At 53.1% G+C, this 17525-nt stretch overlaps 3 protein-coding genes and 1 pseudogene across 3 annotated transcripts; 1 reads left to right on the plus strand and 3 right to left on the minus strand.

Moving 5' to 3' along the window:
- Nucleotides 1-435: 435 nt before the first annotated feature.
- On the plus strand, nt 436-4898 carry SAPIO_CDS7247 (Lysophospholipase NTE1; the record flags this gene model as incomplete). The annotated part of the gene is made up of 3 exons (XM_016789140.1): nt 436-452; nt 525-3466; nt 3607-4898. 3 exons carry the CDS (start codon nt 436-438, stop codon nt 4896-4898), a joined length of 4251 nt encoding a protein of 1416 aa, XP_016640967.1.
- A 217-nt stretch (nt 4899-5115) lies between these two features.
- On the minus strand, nt 5116-6732 carry SAPIO_CDS7248 (Aromatic-L-amino-acid decarboxylase; the record flags this gene model as incomplete). Its single annotated transcript, XM_016789141.1, has 2 exons — nt 5116-6581; nt 6684-6732. 2 exons carry the CDS (start codon nt 6730-6732, stop codon nt 5116-5118), a joined length of 1515 nt encoding a protein of 504 aa, XP_016640968.1.
- Nucleotides 6733-8025: 1293 nt separating this feature from the next.
- On the minus strand, nt 8026-10298 carry SAPIO_CDS7249 (Multispanning membrane; the record flags this gene model as incomplete). Its single annotated transcript, XM_016789142.1, has 3 exons — nt 8026-8044; nt 8131-10141; nt 10217-10298. 3 exons carry the CDS (start codon nt 10296-10298, stop codon nt 8026-8028), a joined length of 2112 nt encoding a protein of 703 aa, XP_016640969.1.
- Nucleotides 10299-11785: 1487 nt separating this feature from the next.
- Nucleotides 11786-13195, minus strand: SAPIO_CDS7250 (annotated as a pseudogene; the record flags this gene model as incomplete).
- Nucleotides 13196-17525: the final 4330 nt, after the last annotated feature.

Genomic DNA, 17525 nt, shown 5'->3' on the forward strand with positions numbered 1-17525 from the left:
TCCTCCCTGGTCATTATTTTTGACCTGTCGTGATCTCGAAGGGCCTATCGGAGCTTGACCACAGATGGCTCTACTCATCAAAATCGTATGAATGATAGGCTCTCCTATCCCAGCTACGTACAAGCTACAGGCCACAAGCTAGCGCCGAACCCTTCGAACGCACGATGTTGAGCTTCTTATTACCAACATCTCTGTGAAAGTCCTTGACCTTTCTCAAACGCGATGAATGCCTCTAATTCATCCGCTCTGGCCACAATGGCTGCTGCGGACCATGCAAACCCTAGCTCTTCCGGGACCTGGACCGGGTTCGTCGGGCGCTTCATACTCACACTTCTTCACCTCATCTCATCAATCTTGTACTGGACTATCCGGTTGACCACGATCACCATCCCGACCCTTCTGTTTTCCCTGTTCTCAGCTAGCTGGACAATAACGATGAACGCGACAACCTTGTAAGCCCTGTCAGAGCCCATTTCATTTTTTCGAATATATTTACATATATACTGACAATTTGTCCGTCATAGGGCCCTCATTCTGGCGGCTATAATCTCAGCAGTCACTTGGGTTGTTAGATACCGCCTCCTCAACATGTATTCTCGTCTTCCGCCGGAACCGCAAAGGAAGGAGCCCGACGTCGATATGTTCCCGAGCGCTCACGAAGAGGGTATCAAGTACGGTTTAGGAAGCTATCTGGACGAATTCTTGAGTGCTATCAAGATATTCGGCTACCTTGAGCGTCCCGTGTTCCATGAGTTGACTCGAAGTATGCAAACTCGAAAGCTTATCGCTGGTGAAACATTAAACCTCGAGGAGGAACAAGGTTTCTGCCTTGTTGTTGATGGCCTTGTGGACATTTTTGTGAAGTCTGGCCCGAGGCCGCTGGTTGGCGAAGCGCCCAGTGCCTCCTTTTACGACTCCTCCGGCGAGGACGATAGATACCCCGGTCCAAGCCACCAGAGATACCAACTCCTAACTGAGGTGCGCAATGGTGCTCCTATGTCATCGCTGTTTTCAATCATGTCATTGTTCACAGAGGACGTCGGACTGCGAAGTCCTGAGGATGATTTGGCCAATACTAGTCCCTCGTCTGTGGATATTTCGCGGACTGGTTTTCGGGGACGCAGTTCGATACCTACTCCTGATCCGTCCGGTTCGAAAGACGTCACACCGCCCTTGCCGGACCAAGAGTCTCCAATTGAAGGGGCAGATGGCCTCCAGTATTCGTCTGAAGCTAAGACGCCTAAAGTCACCCATGTATCCCTTGACGACGGGAGATCTCATGCCCCGATCCGGCCGGCACTAAACCGACGGGCGGCTTCCGTCTCTGCACACCCCGACATCATCGCTCGCGCCACCGTTGATACGACCATTGCCATCATACCGGCAAGTGCCTTCCGTCGATTAATCAAAACTTACCCCAAGGCAACCGCCCAAATTGTTCATCTGATCCTCACTCGCTTCCTGCGAGTGACGCTAGCAACTGCTTACAACTACCTTGGCCTGACTGAAGAAGTCCTACATACGGAAAAGAGTGTGGTACGGTACACCATGTGCCAGTTACCGAATCCCCTTCGAGGTGAGCCGTTGGACCGTCTCAAGCAAAAATTCGAGCGCGAGAGAGAGCGCATCGGCGAAGACGAGCAGGACAAGGGGATTGCCTTGCATAACGCCACTGCGAGGCAGCGTCGCACACCGAGCAGCACCAATTTGCGCAAAGAGGCCATGCTCCAGTCTATGTCTATGCATCGCACCTCGCTTAGCGGCATGACCATATCTCCGCCACGAGAGACCCCGCCTTACCATTCTCCAAGCCCGGGAGATCTTCTATCTAATGTTCAATTGGACCGGCACGCAGGGCGTCGGTTATCAACTGCCACCGATTTTCTGTCTCACCCGACACCAGATCTTCCAAGGAAAGAGACGAATAAGCGGAAGGAGGTGAATGGGCAGGTCCCTCAGAGATCTTTTGATCCATTTGATGGTAAGCCACGGAGCCCGTTTAACCATGGGCGAGAGTCCGTAGATGAGGACAATGTGTTCCGCGTGTCTGTGCTGGAATGTATGTTCAAGGCACTCGGTTTTGGTTCTGGAACGACCAGCCGGAGGGAGCCCGAATCCTCCGAGGGTTCCCCTCGCCTGCCTTCTTTCGACCATAAAAGCCGCAATGTTGTTTTCAGCAGTGTAGGTGGTGGCGGCAGCAATGCTTTCGGCTTCATGGGTCCCTTAGACGGGTCAGCTGATGGCGAAACCGAGTCGATGGCATCGACAAATGTCGCCATGGGCACCCCGCCAGGTGCTCATGCCCTAGCTCTGGACATGAAGCACGAAGTCGAGATTGTCTTCTTCCCGAAGGGCTCCGTGCTAATTGAGCAGGGCGAACGGAGTCCAGGGCTGTACTACGTTATCGACGGCTTCCTCGATATATGCTCATCACACGATGAAGGCTCGATTGATATGTTCCCAGACCCCCACAGACACACGTCCGGTGGTTTCTCTGGCCCAAGTGCTGGTGATGAAGATACGATCCCATTCCCACCATTCCCACCAGATAACGTCGCCCAAGACAACAAGCCAAAGAAGAACGGACGCCGCAGTCGCCGGAGCGTGGCCCTCATTAAACCAGGCGGTCTGGCCGGCTATATTGGCAGCGTCTCCTCGTACAGGTCGTTCATCGATGTAGTCGCGAAGACGGATGTCTATGTTGGCTTCCTTCCCCGCGCACCGCTTGAACGCATCGTCGATAAATACCCCATCGCACTCCTGACTATGGCAAAGAGACTTACAAACCTCTTGCCCCGCCTGATTCTCCACATCGACTTTGCACTAGAGTGGGTGCAAGTCAACGCTGGAGAGGTGATGTTTCGCAAGAATGATGAGAGTGAAGCCATTTACATTGTTCTCAACGGACGTTTACGTCTGGTCGAGGACAAAAAGGAAGGCGGCGTGAAAGTCCGCGACGAGTTTGGCCAGGGTGAGAGTGTGGGCGAGTTGGAGGTATTGACTGAGTCAACGAGACCAGGGACGCTTCATGCCATTCGAGACGCGGAACTTGTCAAATTCCCGCGCACACTTTTCAACAGTCTCGCGCAAGAGCATCCTAACATTACGATTAAAATTTCGAAGATTATTGCCTCCCGAATGAGAACATTGTTCGATGATCCATCCAAGTTTATTCTAAAGGATGGCAGCGCGGCGGCGGCAGCATCGTTCAAGGGCTCATCGATCGTCAATTTGCGGACCGTTGCCATCCTCCCCGTCACCTCGGGAGTTCCAGTGGTAGAGTTTGGAAATAGGCTGATGAGCGCGCTCGCCCAAGTTGGTCCTCCAAACGGTGCCACGTCCCTGAACCAAGAGGCCATCTTGAGCCATCTCGGCAGGCATGCGTTTAACAAGATGGGTAAACTGAAACTATCTCAATATCTAGCTGATCTCGAGGAGAAGTACAGCCTCGTACTATATGTCGCAGGTAAGTTCCTTATTTTTCTGGGATTATGTACTGCCAAGTAGTTCTGTTTGTACTAATTTTCATTATAGACACAAATGTGAACTCTCCGTGGACGCAGACATGTATCTCGCAGGCTGATAGCATACTGCTAGTTGGTCTAGCGGAGGGCTCTCCAGAGATTGGCGAGTACGAGCGCTTCATGCTTGGCATGAAATCGACAGCCAGAAAGACCCTTGTGCTCTTGCATGCTGAGAGGTACTCACCTCAGGGACTGACTAGGGCATGGTTGAGAAACCGTGTGTGGATCAACGGAGGACACTATCACGTTCAAATGCCGTTCAGACTCAATACGGTGCCTGAGCACCCGCCCGTGAGGAAGCTGGGCAAGGCAATCAAGGAACGAGTCCAAATCCTGCAGGCTGAAATTCAAAAATACACCTCCAAGAAAATCCGGCATAGCTCATACTATTCGCTGGAGGCGCCGTATAAGGGAGACTTCCATCGTCTAGCGAGAAAGCTGTGCGGAAAATCGGTCGGCCTCGTCCTTGGCGGAGGAGGTGCCAGAGGCATTGCTCAGATTGGTATCATCCGCGCCATGGAAGAGGCTGGAATTCCGATCGATATGATTGGCGGTACCTCGATCGGAGCCTTTATCGGTGCTCTGTATGCGCGGCATGCAGACGTCGTCCCCATTTTCGGGCTGGCGAAGAAGTTTGCTGGGCGCATGGCCAGCATCTGGAGAATGGCCCTGGATCTAACCTACCCCTCCGTGTCTTATACCACCGGCCACGAGTTCAACCGGGGCATCTTCAAGACATTTGGTAACGCGCAGATGGAAGACTTTTGGCTTGAATACTATTGCAACACGACAAACATTAGCAAAAGTCGAGCCGAGTTTCACACTAGCGGGTACGCTTGGCGATACATTCGCGCGTCGATGTCTCTCGCAGGTCTATTGCCTCCGCTGTGCGATGAGGGCAGCATGCTCCTCGACGGTGGGTACATTGACAACCTCACGGTCTCACACATGAGGGCGTTGGGTGCCGACACTATTTTCGCCGTAGACGTCGGGTCTCTCGACGACGATACGCCTCAGAAGTTCGGCGACTCGCTGTCTGGCATGTGGGTTATTCTCAACCGCTGGAATCCGTTCTCGTCTTACCCGAACCCACCGACGCTGGCGGAAATCCAAGCGAGACTTGCGTACGTCTCGAGTGTCGATGCCCTGGAGCGCGCAAAGGCGATGCCCGGATGTCAATATATGCGGCCTCCTATCGACCCTTACGGAACACTTGACTTTGGCAAGTTTGATGAGATCTATCAGACGGGGTACAAATACGGCAAGGAGTATTTGCAGAAGCTTAAGGAACAGGGCGTGTTGCCGCTGGTGGAGGAGACGGAGGCCAAGAAGGCGCTGAGGAGGACAATGGCTCCACGGAGAGCTAGTATTTGAGAGTTCTTTTTTCTTTTTTTTTTTTTTTCTCTTTTAGTTTCCTCCTCATGAGATAATGTCTTTTGCATTGTATGGGCGCATATCGTAGATTACCGAAAATGGTAAAAACTATTATAAAACTAAAACTGAGAAGGGATCAGTTCTATACCGAGTAAATCATGAGTGACAGAGTGTATGCTTCTTCTCTCTCTTGAGAAACCACCAGGTCCACCTTCGTCTAAGCCGCTTCTTGCTTCTTCCGCCCAGTCACCTCCTCCGTACACCTCACCAAGGCGTCGAAGACCCTGCGCACCTCATCCTCCCCAACATTTGCTCCCGAGACGCAAACCCGAATAGCATAAAGCCCCTTCAGCACCGAGCTCGTAAGGAAAAACTCGCCCTCAGCACTAATAGCATCATAAACCCTCTTCGTCAGCAAATTACTCTCCTCCTCATCAGTGCCGCCCGCAACCCTAAGCACAACAAGCGCAAAGCTCGGGCCCGCAATAACCTCGAACAGGTCCGTCCTCCCAGCGACGAGGTTCGCGAAGAGGTCGCCGCGGGCGATGCCGCCCCTGACGTGGGCCCTCAGCCCTTCGATGCCGTAGGTGCGCATGAGGAACCAAAGCTTCAGGCTCCTGAAGCGACGGCCCAGGGGGATCTGCCAGTCGCGGTAGTCGGTGACGAGGCCGGCATCGGAGAGGTCGTTGCGGAGGTAGGCGGGGTTGACGGAGAGGGCGTCGGTGAGCCAGGCGCGGTTGCGCACCCAGAGGGCGGAGCAGTCGAAGTTTGTGAGGAGCCATTTGTGGGGGTTGAAGTCCACGGTGTGGAAGTGCGCGAGGTGGGCGTTGAAAGTCTGGTGCTCGGGGCAGATGAGGGCCGCTCCCGCGTAGGCGGCGTCGAGGTGGACCCAGAGGGCGTCGTTCGGGTTGAGCGACTCGTCCTTTAGCAGGGCGACGATTCCCTCGAGGTCGTCGATGGCGCAGGTATCCGTGGTGCCCAGGGTGGCGGTGAGGTAAAACGGCTCGAGGCCCTTCGCGCGGAGGTCGCGGAGCTTGTTGGCTAGCGACTCGGCCGTCATGGCGTATCCCGTGGCGCGAGACACGGGGACGGTACCGAAGCGCACGCCTAAGATCTTGGCGGCTTTCTTGGTGCTCGAATGCGTCATATCCGAGCCCAGCGCCACGAGCTTACTCCTCAACCGCCAGGTCTCGTCCTCCTTCTCCTCCGAATCCTCAGCGAGATGCGCCGTGCGCGAGCGCAGGAACTTGTCCCGCGCGGCCACCATGGCTGTCAAGATGGCCTCGGAAGCGGTCCCCTGGATGACGCCGCCGCCGCGCGTGGGCCCCGTGCTGAGGAAGCAGTCGGGCAGGGCGAGGGCCTGGGCCAGCCAGTCCATCATGACGGTCTCGAGCTCGGTGACGGCGGGCGAGCAGATCCAGTTGAAGTGGGCGCCGTTGAAGGCGTTGGAGTACATGTCGGCGAGCATCGCGGGGAAGGAGGCGCTGCAGGGGAAGAAGGCCATGAAGTTGGGGCTTTGCCAGTGCGTTATTCCTGGGAGGATCTTGGACTGGATATCGGCGCGGATGGCGTCGTAGGATTCGCCTTGGAGAGGTGGTGATGAGGGGAGGAGCGGGCGGAGGTAGCCCGGCTGGACGGAGGAGACGACCTTAAGGTCTGGGAGGCTGTCATAGTAGGATGCGACTGCGGCGGAGGGGAGAATGGGAGGTTTTCCCAGTTAGCGAAAGAGAGTTCTTGGTGCGAACAGAGGGGAGAGGAAAGGACGTGATCAGGGTCGGTTTTTACCATCCTCAATTGAGGCCTTTGCTGCCTCGCGGAACTGGTTGGAATCCATTGTCGACCGTGTAAGTGAGGTGAATGTGTCTAAATGCTAGCTGCAAATCTAGAAAGCTCCAACAAGGAATGAGATGATATATAGACAACAGAAGAAGAACAAGTGACCCAGAAAAAGAATGGAGCATCGGAGTCGGGGACATAGGGATGTATGTATATTTCGGTTCGAGCTAACGACGACATGTAGTCTCTCCAGTCTTCAAAGTTCCCCCCCACCGGCTCCCCGGAATCGCTGAGGCATTCAATTGACCTGCCTCCATAGGGCAAGGCCGCCGTTCCTCTACCCGGTGCGTCTCTTTTTTGTTCTCTTCTCTGTTTTAAGCGGGGGTATGTTTGCGGTTTCAATTGGCGCTAGAGCTCTCTCTCTCTCTCTCTCTCTGTGTGAACGTCCTTGCCACCAAGAAGTTTCGCAGGACCCCGCCGGTATCGTTCCGTATCGTAGAGAGTTAATTCCGGAATTGATCAATCAATTGCTGGATCAATGAATCCAGACCTCCCCTGCAGCCCAGCGAAATGACCGCGGATCAATCCCGAGCCCGATGTCGTCCCATTCTTCTCCCCGCGAGTCGCTCTGTTCTCTCTCTCTCTCTTCCTTCTCGACCCCTCCCAAAATAACCCCACCTTTCCGTTTTGATTCCAATGGGATGTATTCCGCACTTCTTCTCTCCCGAAGACCCGCGCAGACCCGCGCAGACTTGCGCCCTTGGCATCCTCGACATGCACCACACTCCACACTTCATGCGGGGTTCACGCCCTGTTGTCACGCTAATGTCATTGACGATGGACGAGACGGTGATGAAGTGAAGCAGCCAACTCGGTCGGGGGAAACGATAACATGTTGATTGTACACTAACGTCATCTCTCAGGCAAGAGAAGCCTAGCCTCGTTTCTTTTTCATCAAAATACGTATACAGACACACTCAAGCATGCGAAAAATATACCCCGTCTCCGTTGAGTCAAGCATCTTGGCACCTGATAACACATGCAGCAACACAAGGAGAGGGCGGGCCAAGAAAGTAAAGAGAGGAAACAGAAAGAGTCGTCCCAGATGATTAAAAACAAGTAAGAAAACCAAGCATAAGACCAGCCCCAGGAAGTAAGAGTGGTATAATAAGAATGAACGCCCGTCTCCGTTCGCTTGTGTGTTCATGATTTTCATCCGACCCCAAAATAAAGCTCCATCGCCAGCGGCTGATGCAGACCAAGAAGAAAGGCGTAAATATATAAGAAAACATCTCTAGGTTGACCTAAAAAAAAACACCGAAAACTATTCAAACAACCAAAGCATGCCGTCTTAGTCGACTTTAATAGCGCTGTTCCAAAGAAAACGAAACAGTTAGCAACGCCATAAAAGGGGGAAACAGGGAAAAGAAGTAACTGAAGCAAAAGGAAAACTCACCCGTAAATCCTCCTAATAAACGCATACGCGCTCAGGAACCCAACCGTCCCCGTCAACAACCCATAAACGCAACACGCCATGAAACTATACCCAAAGAAAAGCATCGTGCTCACAAAGCCCGTAATATTGAGTTTAAAAAAGTAATACCACACGCAGTAAGCAAACACCCACACCGAGCTGCTCCCGCCCACCAAGAACGACCGCCACCACCAGTTATGGTTCTCGGCGCAGAGCTGCAAGAACACCGACACGATGGTCACCTCGGCCACGGTCACCATGAGGATGAACGACACGACGGCCAGGAACCCGAAGACGTAGTAGTACCCGCTCTTGTCCTGCCACACCGACCGGAACACGAAGAGGAGCTCGATGAAGATGACGGCGAAGGGGATGAGCCCCGCGAAGAGGATCGTCTGGAAGGGTTGGAGGTACCACGACTGCGGCGGGACCTGGCGCGCGATCGACGTCGCTTTCGTCGGGTGCTCCCACGCCGCCGCGTTGTTGAAGCCGTACCACGAGCCAACGTAGACGAGGGGCACCTGGATGCAGAACCACAGGACGATGAGCGCAATTAACGTGCTGAAGGGGATGGCCGTGCTGGATGCCTGCGCCCACACGAATAAGTTCAGCATGAAGACGACGACGAACAGTAGGCCGGGGACGAAGAGCGCCGTGACAAGCGCGTTGCGGCGCCAGCTCTGGCCGTCGAGCGTCTTGAACACCCGCGCCGAAAAGTATCCGCTGAACAAGCCGTTGAAGATGAACAGACCCATGCCGACGCTAATGAAGCCGCCGCGGAAGCTGGGGTTCAACACGCCAAACGCGCTCAGAAGAACCAGGCCGAGAGCCATGAGAAGCAACTGCATTCCTGACCCTACCAACGCCGCCAGGAGATATCCATACGCAGGCGTCCTGAAGACATCCGAGTGCAGAAGCTTCCATCCACTGGCATCCTCGAAGGCCTCGTCGTCAGAATCGAGGTGATCATCGTCCTCCTCCGTGGGGCCCTGGCTCAGGAGACCACCCCCAGTCTTCTCCCCGGCACCTGGTGAGGGGAGGGGTTTGAGCTTGAGCTTGGACCGGCCCTCCTCGGCCTTGATATCCTTGTAACTCTTGATGTCGGCGCGAATCGTCTTGGCTAGGATAATCGCAACAACCGTGGTCAGAAGCCCGCAAATGATGAGCGAATTCACAATCGCGAGCCAGTGGATCCTGTTCCCATCCTCCTGGTTGACAAAGTAGAGATCCCACCGTCGGTTCCACTCAATCGATTCATCTTCGCGGAAGTAGACCGAGTAAGTGTAGCGGACCGACATGAGCGAGCGCTCGGCATCCTCGTCGGTTTCGTCCTCACTCCTGGGCGGGAGTCGGAGCTCTAGATTGTGTGTAATGTGCTGCATGTCGAACGGGCAACCGATATCGTTCATGGGGTTCTCAACGCCAATGCTCTTCGGGTAGACCTCGAAGCCAACAACCACCTTGCCGCCCTGATCCCCCGCGCGACCCGGCGCTCTCCTGTACCGGATAACAATCGTATGATGGTTGTTGAGAAGAACCTTTTCCTCACCCGTGGGGCCGACCTCGATCGAACCCAGCTTGAAGCCCGCGGCGTAGTACTTCTTCGACTTGTCCGTGGTCACGAAGCTCGTCGCGCCGGGGAGGTTATCGACGATCCATTCGACCACATACCCATCCTCGACGAGGTCCCTCGCCCGCTCGACCTTGGCGCGGTTGAGCTCGAGGTTGCAGAGCATGGCGCATTCCTTGTCCTCGCCCATCCTGAGATCGATATCCGACGTCTTGATGCGGTCGCCGCGGAGGACTTCGCCGAGATTTAGGGGCACGTTCTTGCCGCTGAGAAGGCCTGAGTGCTGCTCGCCTGTCGGGGGACATACGAAGGGAAGGTCGTAGTAACCGTACTGGAGCTGGGTGTTGTCGGAGTACACCTTGTTGACGAGGACGGGGATTTGTTCGCCATCGTTGTAGCTTTTTATCGAGAAGCCTAGGGAATCTAACGATCAACATACGGAAGCGAAGGGTTGCCGGGAGGGCTGATCGTAGGAACGTCGCAGGGTTCCCCTCTTACCTGGAATGTAAAAGGCATTGGAAGCTTGGATATAGGACAAGGACACAAGCGCCCCCAGGGCCGTAGAGGCGAGGTTGCGCATGCCGATCGCAGTGCAAGAGTAGCAAGACTTATCATAAATACGCAAACATTAAGCGGCCGAACTCGAAAAACAAGCTTGTCGCGGTATCGTGTCACGGTTCAAGACTCCACAAGCCTTCCTTGTCACCTTGCTCAACGTCGGAGAATTTCGTCAATGGGCTCGGTTTCGTTTGGCCGGGCGAAAAAGGGGGGGCGCGGGGAGGGCGTCGAATCGGGATGGATAGAGCGCCTCAAGGAGAACTAAGAGAACAAATAAAGAGCGCCTATCGCGAGAAATGGGACAGACCGCCTGGGCTATTGCCGATTCTCTGTATTTTCGGCCGGGAGTGGCACGTCGTCGCGAATCTCGACAACGGCGACTAGGATCGGAGGCTCTTGGCGTAGTAACGACCGGGACAGGGGGAGCTGTGTTTCGAAGGAAAGGATCAATTGGAAAATTCTACGTCAGGGATGTCCGTTTCATCCAACAAAAGTTAAGAGAGCGACGATGTCTAGCAGGATAAAAGGAGCGAAGGGAGAAGAGAGTTCTGGATTTCGAAGAATGGAATCGGTGAAGCAATCTGGCAAATCTTGGTTCGGCTTTTTGACGCGAGCATCCAAGTCCTCTTATCATTCGTTCCTGAAGGGGGGGTCTTTGGAGATTTAGGTCTGGTTTCGAAACATTCGATTGGGCGCCCCTTGCCTGCTGCAGGGGCAGAGCCTGCCAAGAGGTCCGCAAGGTCTGGGGTAAAATATCAGATAATAGGGTTCAGCGTTACTTTGCGAGACCGTGGACTGTTGGACTGTGTATGCGTTCCCTCCGGAGTTTAGAGGGCTCTGGATCTTGACTTAAGCTTAAGATGAGAGAAGAAATCATCAAGTAGCACCCGCGGATGAGTACCAAATACGAAGTAATGGTTGCTCCTTCCGCGACGGTATTACCAAAATCAATCGAACTCGCACGTGGCAACTTGCACACCCAGAGATAAACCTAAATTCCCAGCTACGATTCTTGCATCACGATGACTCGATAACGAAGCAGATGCAATGTAATAATTCAATTAGTCTTATTATTCAATATACTGCATTTGATGCGATGCATATAAACAGGTCATCATCTAATGATAAAGCAAGCACCAGCATTCCAGTCCAGCCGTCTATCAATTCGGGTATAATCGTTTCCTTCCTGGTCAACATCACCACATCACGCATTTGCGTGCCAACCAAAAACCATTGTGGAAAAGAGAAATCGAAGGTTCCCAGAGTCCGTTTATGCCAACCCGCTCTCTTATGTGTTGAAAAGCAAACAGGGAATCTTAGAAGAATCAAAACGCCAGCAGACCTGAGCGGGAGAGAATAGAGAAAAGTAGACACAGAAGGAAGGAAAGAAAAGAAAGAAAAAAAAAACAGACCCAATGCAAGAAACCAACCGAATAGAAACATAGGAAATCGTTACACATGACATAGCTCGCCGATTTTTTTTTCTTTCATCTTTTCTGCCCCGACATCTCAAGCATAGCCTGGCAGAGCATGTCGGACAACGTCATCATTGTCCGGCACCCTAATGACACGAGGAGTGAGATACTCCTCAATATCTTCACCAATATCCTCTTCCCCAATGCTCTCCTCAGAGGGCTCAACAGCCACTTGTAGAGGAACCATGAGTGACACCGTCGTGTTAGCGGGGCCCACGGTCAGGGTAAGACTAAGCGCATACACCCTAGAAATGAGGCACGAGTGGAACGTCGGCAGCAAGACCTTGTTCTTGGACGGCACCTTGAAGGGGATGTAGAGAGTAGCGGCGTGCGATACCTTGTCGGCCTTGGAAGAGCGTTTCTTCGACTTCCTCCCGGTGGAGCTATCGCTCTCGCAGTTGTCCGTAGAGTATCCCGAATCTCGCCTCATGTTGGCGCATTGCAGTCGCCACGTAACCCGGTCAATGTCTGTGTTGAAGAGCGGCACATTCGTCTTGTAAGCGAGCCGAGGAGGCTCGATGGCGTATTCTGGCCTGCCGCCCATATCGGGGAGGCCCCTCGCCGGCGTAGCACCGTAGTACGTGCTAGATACAAGCTTCGCCGAAACCGACTTCACCGTGGGCGGCGCAACATCGGACGTCACAGGCTCGAAGCCCAGCTGTACGGTCACTGCCGTGTCGGAAGCAGTCCTCGCATCCGCTCCCACGTGCACGGCCGGAGGCTGCGCGGCGCTCGCGGTGAACTTGCCCAGCTTGTTAGAGAACATGCTCTTCCGGAGGTTCTTGCTCTTAGACATGGTATAGTTGACATCCTGAGACGTCACATTGAACGGCGCATCCTCGGGAGAGGGAGGCAACACCAGCACAGGCTTCTGCGCCTCGAAGATCTTCTCGGGCCTGCTGCTACCCTCGGCGGGCTCGCCCAAAACGCGCACGCGAACGTAGTACTCGATCTCGGCAGTCTCGGGCCCAAAGTCGTCCCTAGACCAAGACCCCATGGTCGGCGGCAGGCGCGTGTGGTAGTCCTGCACATAGACGGAGTCGGCGGGGTGCTTGCAGGCGCTCAGTGTGAGCTGGCTCGGCACGACGAAGTTGAAGGGAATGGCGTAGGCGCGGCCGGTCTCGAAGACGCGGGGCACGGGGTACTTGGAGTCGGAGACGGGCATGGTGAGCTTGAGGAAGACGTGAGAGGACCTTTGGGGGACTTGGGTCGCGACGAGCTTGGTGCGCGAGATGCCGAGGAAGGTGATTTCTACGGTTTCGAAGCGCGTGTCGCGGAACGGGGTAATGACTACCTCGCCCATGATGGGGGAGCCGGATGTGTAGATCTTCTCTTCCCAGTGCTTCCAGAGTTGGATGGAAACGCTGGCCTTGCGGAAGACGGGGTTGGATGCCTTCCAGGTGAGGGAGGACGCCAAGGAGGCGGTTTCGAAGAGGTTCGACATGGTGGCGTTTGTTATCTGAGTTGTGGTGGTGATACAATGAAGCAGATATAAGTGCCGGACAGCTCTCAGGATCCGGCACGGGAACAGTGAAGGGTGGGGTGGGAGGGGAGGGAAAGGAGAGAGCTGGTGGCAGAGAGCCTCAGCGGGAACTCAGTAACTGGAGGGGTGATCAACCGTCTCTGAAGTGTGCGGTGTAAGTGCGTAACTTCTACTGATTCAATGCGCTTGAAGGAAGTAATGTGCCTTCTTTTTGAAGCTCGGAACGAGACGATGATGATATTGCGGTTGGATATTCTACAGACTCGTTGCGACCACTGAGGCATCGAGGCGGGCATCATCAACTTATATGTCAAAGACGCCTGCGGAAGCCGGATCCGGAAGGGTGTGTGTGCAATTGTAGGATGTGTACTCCACTCCATGCCGAGACCATTAAAGGCTCACATTCTAGCAAGGATGGAAGAAGCCGAAAAGGCGCAAAAATGAATAATAGAATCCATAAACGGAGCAACGTACGAAGTATGCTAGTAGTGTACGGTAGGTACAGTACAACCGTCAATACCCAAAATGAGTGTGGGATGGGCTGTCGTAAAAAGGCGTCATAACCTTGCTGGTGTGGGATACGAACTACATGGCAGGAGCTATTAGCAATTGAATTGATGCTAAGTTTTTTTTCTTCCTCTCGAACAAACTTGCAAGCGCAGAAGGGCGCACCGATGACACTGATCCACATTTTACATTTTGCACCCCTTGCGGCATTGGAAAGATGTTAAGGCTGAGTCACATTGGCCAAATATGTCTAGCCAAGGTTGCATTGCGATCTCCTTGTAGTATAGTTCTGATACAAGCGAGAGGCACCAGGGCTCCTCGAGAACGTCAGGACTGAGCTAGATTTTCTGAAGTACACGAACCGGAGAATCAAGAACGTGCTCTCCTTGCGTAATGGGAAATGGCGACACACCCAAGGAATTGAGCAAGGGCAACAGGGGCAACAGGGGGGGTGAGTGCAAGAGTGGGCTCTACAGTGGGTCCTCGGACCCGGACCCTCGAGGGCGGTCTCGAATCGGGTTCGGAGACTGACCGGGCTGTGGTCAAATCGTAGATGGGGGCTTGGCGGTGGCATTTGACGTGAACGTGATTGATAAAATTCCCAGCCAACTGGGCGGAAGGGCGTGCGCACGCTCTACAAAAGTCAGACACCACCACCGCACTGTGTAAATGCCTGAGCCCTGGCCCTGTGGGTGTTGTTTCCTGATGATGTCTTGGTGGGTTCATGTTGCGAAAGCTGTACCCAGCCATTTGAGACGTGCTCCTGTAGCGGTCAAGTAGAGGTACATTGGCTTGCACAAACAGCGTGGACGAACGACTTCACGTTTTGAAGTAATGTGGCTCATAAACCATAATGCTTACATCTAGCAACGCCCTTCACTTGATGTTGACTGCCGCTTTTTTTTAGTCCGTTTCCCCTCCTATTTTGCGTCGAAATGGTCCCTCGGCTCATCGCGTTTTGCACTGCGCGCTAGGCCTTCACGCCGTTAACGGGGGCGTAGTGCTTCCCCATAAGAGTCATCTTGTCGATTCTACGCCCTAAAGCGCTCGCATAGTGAACGAAGTAGTATAGTGTAGCGCAGTCCACTGGAGTGTAAGTCACTAGTCTGGTCATTTACTCGAGTCTATCCGCCAGTAGTACCGAATTGTGCGAAACCAAGCCGTATGCACGTTTCGTTGCCATGCCTGGCTTGCAGGGTGTGTGCAGTGTACCACTTACAAGCAGGTGTGACACCAGACGCACAGATGGAGGGATCAATTGATGCGTTCGTGCTCCTGACCCACCACCCAGCATCGTATCAATCCATCACCAACCATCAATTGATCGCAACAGGCATGGATGGTACTTCGTAGTCATAGTCATACGAGCTACAAGAGAATTGTAGCCCAACTCCCGTTCTCGATCTTACCCGGCGTCGATATCGGAAGCCGGAGGTTTCGGGCCCCGAGATTCTCGACGGCAGTTCAAAGGGCATTTCAGTTCGGTTCCTCTACAATTGAAGGTCCTATTTCGTGATTTCCTCATTCTGAACGATGTCTGATCGATGTCTAAACGATGCGAGTAGCCAAGTCTTTCGAGAAAGAAGCTCTGCCCCCACCCCCTGTGATCCCTTTTCAATAAGCTTGAAACCGAAAGCAACATCATGACCCCCAAACAAATGGCTCCCGCTCGCCAGACCCAGAAAAGGATCGATAGAGTCGCGCCATAAACCCGTGCTTCGTACAACGCTTCCTACTAGTAAAGCGGTGACGGGATCTCATCTCGCTTTTCTTGTTTTCTTTCGATCTTCTCCGTGATGCTCCACCTGCTCCCGACGCCAGCCGGCCTTTCCAAATAGCACAAAGAGGCGACCGTGACGAGAAAGGTTTTTCCTTCTAGATCCCTGCTCGGAACCTTTGGAAGCTTCTGTAGCCTTACGATGTCGTAATTATGGTATATACACTACCACTACCCCTTTTAACCCCTTCACCGTCGCACCTAGAGCGGGAAGAAGTGGGTTCCCGAATGGAAATTTTTATGGATTTTTCTTATAAGAGAATCGGTCCATCTCCGGACCCGCCCGTGTTACGGACCCGTAGGGACCACTCGCTCGCTCCGGGGAACGCAGAGAGAAGAAAGAAATAGAAAGAGGACAAAAATGAATGCCGATTCCAGCCGACGATAGCCTTTTCTTCCAGAATTTTTTGCGAGGGAAGGGCCATCTTTTCCACCATCGATCACCTGGGACAGAAAGATGGAATATTTGACGATATTTGCAGGTTGGTTGACGTGTTTTCTGTTTTCTTCACAATGTTTACTTTGACATTGTACATCCGATGTCGCTCTCATCACACCATCTTCTTTCATCTCCCTTGTCCCGTTTAGTCGTGGTGACGGAGAAAAGCCACATGAAAAAAAGCTGGGCGCAAAGCAAAAAGAGAAGAAGCCGAAAAAAAAGAAGTCAAGAGATCCTGGTGTAATGTCGTTTCTGCGCCCTTCACACCTTGTTTCTGCCCTTCTGACGGCGGGATGTACAGTGACTTTCTCTCAGTTTCCACCCCACCACTACAGAATCCGAAAAGCCTAATCGATTTCGGATTTTAGGCCTGCGTCGTGGTAAGTCTGAGTACACCTCGCAGCGTGGTGTACACAGGTACACACCACTTCTTCTGGATTCGACTAGGCTCTAGGCTGCCGTCTGGTGCTATTGATATTTCTTTCGCGTGGCCTCCCCTGGTTCAACGGCGGGAAAATTTTTGGTGGCTTTTGCTTTGCATTGTGCGATTGTCAGCATCCCAAGGTGTAACATCAACACCTTGCCGAACTCACCCCGGTCGATCTCAGCTGAGGCGGGTAAATGACGAGCTTGCAAAAACGCCCTTTGAATGACAGTCTTTTTTTCCCCATGTCAACGACAAGGCAGTGAAGGTGTGTGGGGCAGACCAACCACACTTCGTCGTTCTCTTCCTGCACCCTTTCCTGCATTGATGCTACGCCGGTGTCGAGTTCACCATCACCGTGTTACTCACTCGCCTACTTCTCTTGATGGTTCCTAGCTTATTGTGGTTCGCTTCGAATATCCAAAACGGTAAATCGCTGAATAATTGACTTCATTAATAATGGCAACGTGTCACAACTTCCTGCGATCTTGGAGCATACTTCGTGAGGGTGTACGATTGCAGTTTAGTCCCAGCCACACCTGGATATCTCGCTTCCGCATTTTGAGAATATCCTCACCAGTTCGTCACATTATTAATCCAGCGGACAGATAAGCTTCAATATCTTCCGCATCAAGCATCTGCCGCGCCATCGCGGGGAAGACATCAAGTTTCAAGGGTGTACTCCGTATTGCGTGCCTCGGCGGGAACCTACGAATTCCTATGCCTGAAATGGTTGTGGTTGCTCCGACACTTGTGTGGCTCTTGCATCATCTCATGGCGCCAGGCTTTGTTCGCTGAGACTCCAGTCCTAGAATGGAAACAATGTCGTTGATGGCGTTAGACACCGCCGAGATGGGAATAGCAACTTGCACTTGCACCACATCGGCTGGATTTGTAGAATACATTCCATGAGCGAACACGTATCATGGAGGGGTGAACCCAGCTTCCATTGTAAGAAACATCTTGCCTGCTTCCATGTAAATGCTTCCCTGTAAATGCTAGTTTAGATGTCCACATGACGATAACTAACATTATATCAGAGGCTGCTCACGATCATCATCGGCCAGCTCCTCTTTAAACTGGTATCGCCTCTCCCCGGAGAAAAAAAAAAGAACGCCATCCAACTGGTCTAAAACTTCTATCC

The sequence above is a fragment of the Scedosporium apiospermum genome, assembly GCF_000732125.1.
Source record: "Scedosporium apiospermum strain IHEM 14462 chromosome Unknown SEQ_SAPIO_0110, whole genome shotgun sequence".
Classification (NCBI taxonomy): Eukaryota; Fungi; Ascomycota; class Sordariomycetes; order Microascales; family Microascaceae; genus Scedosporium; species Scedosporium apiospermum.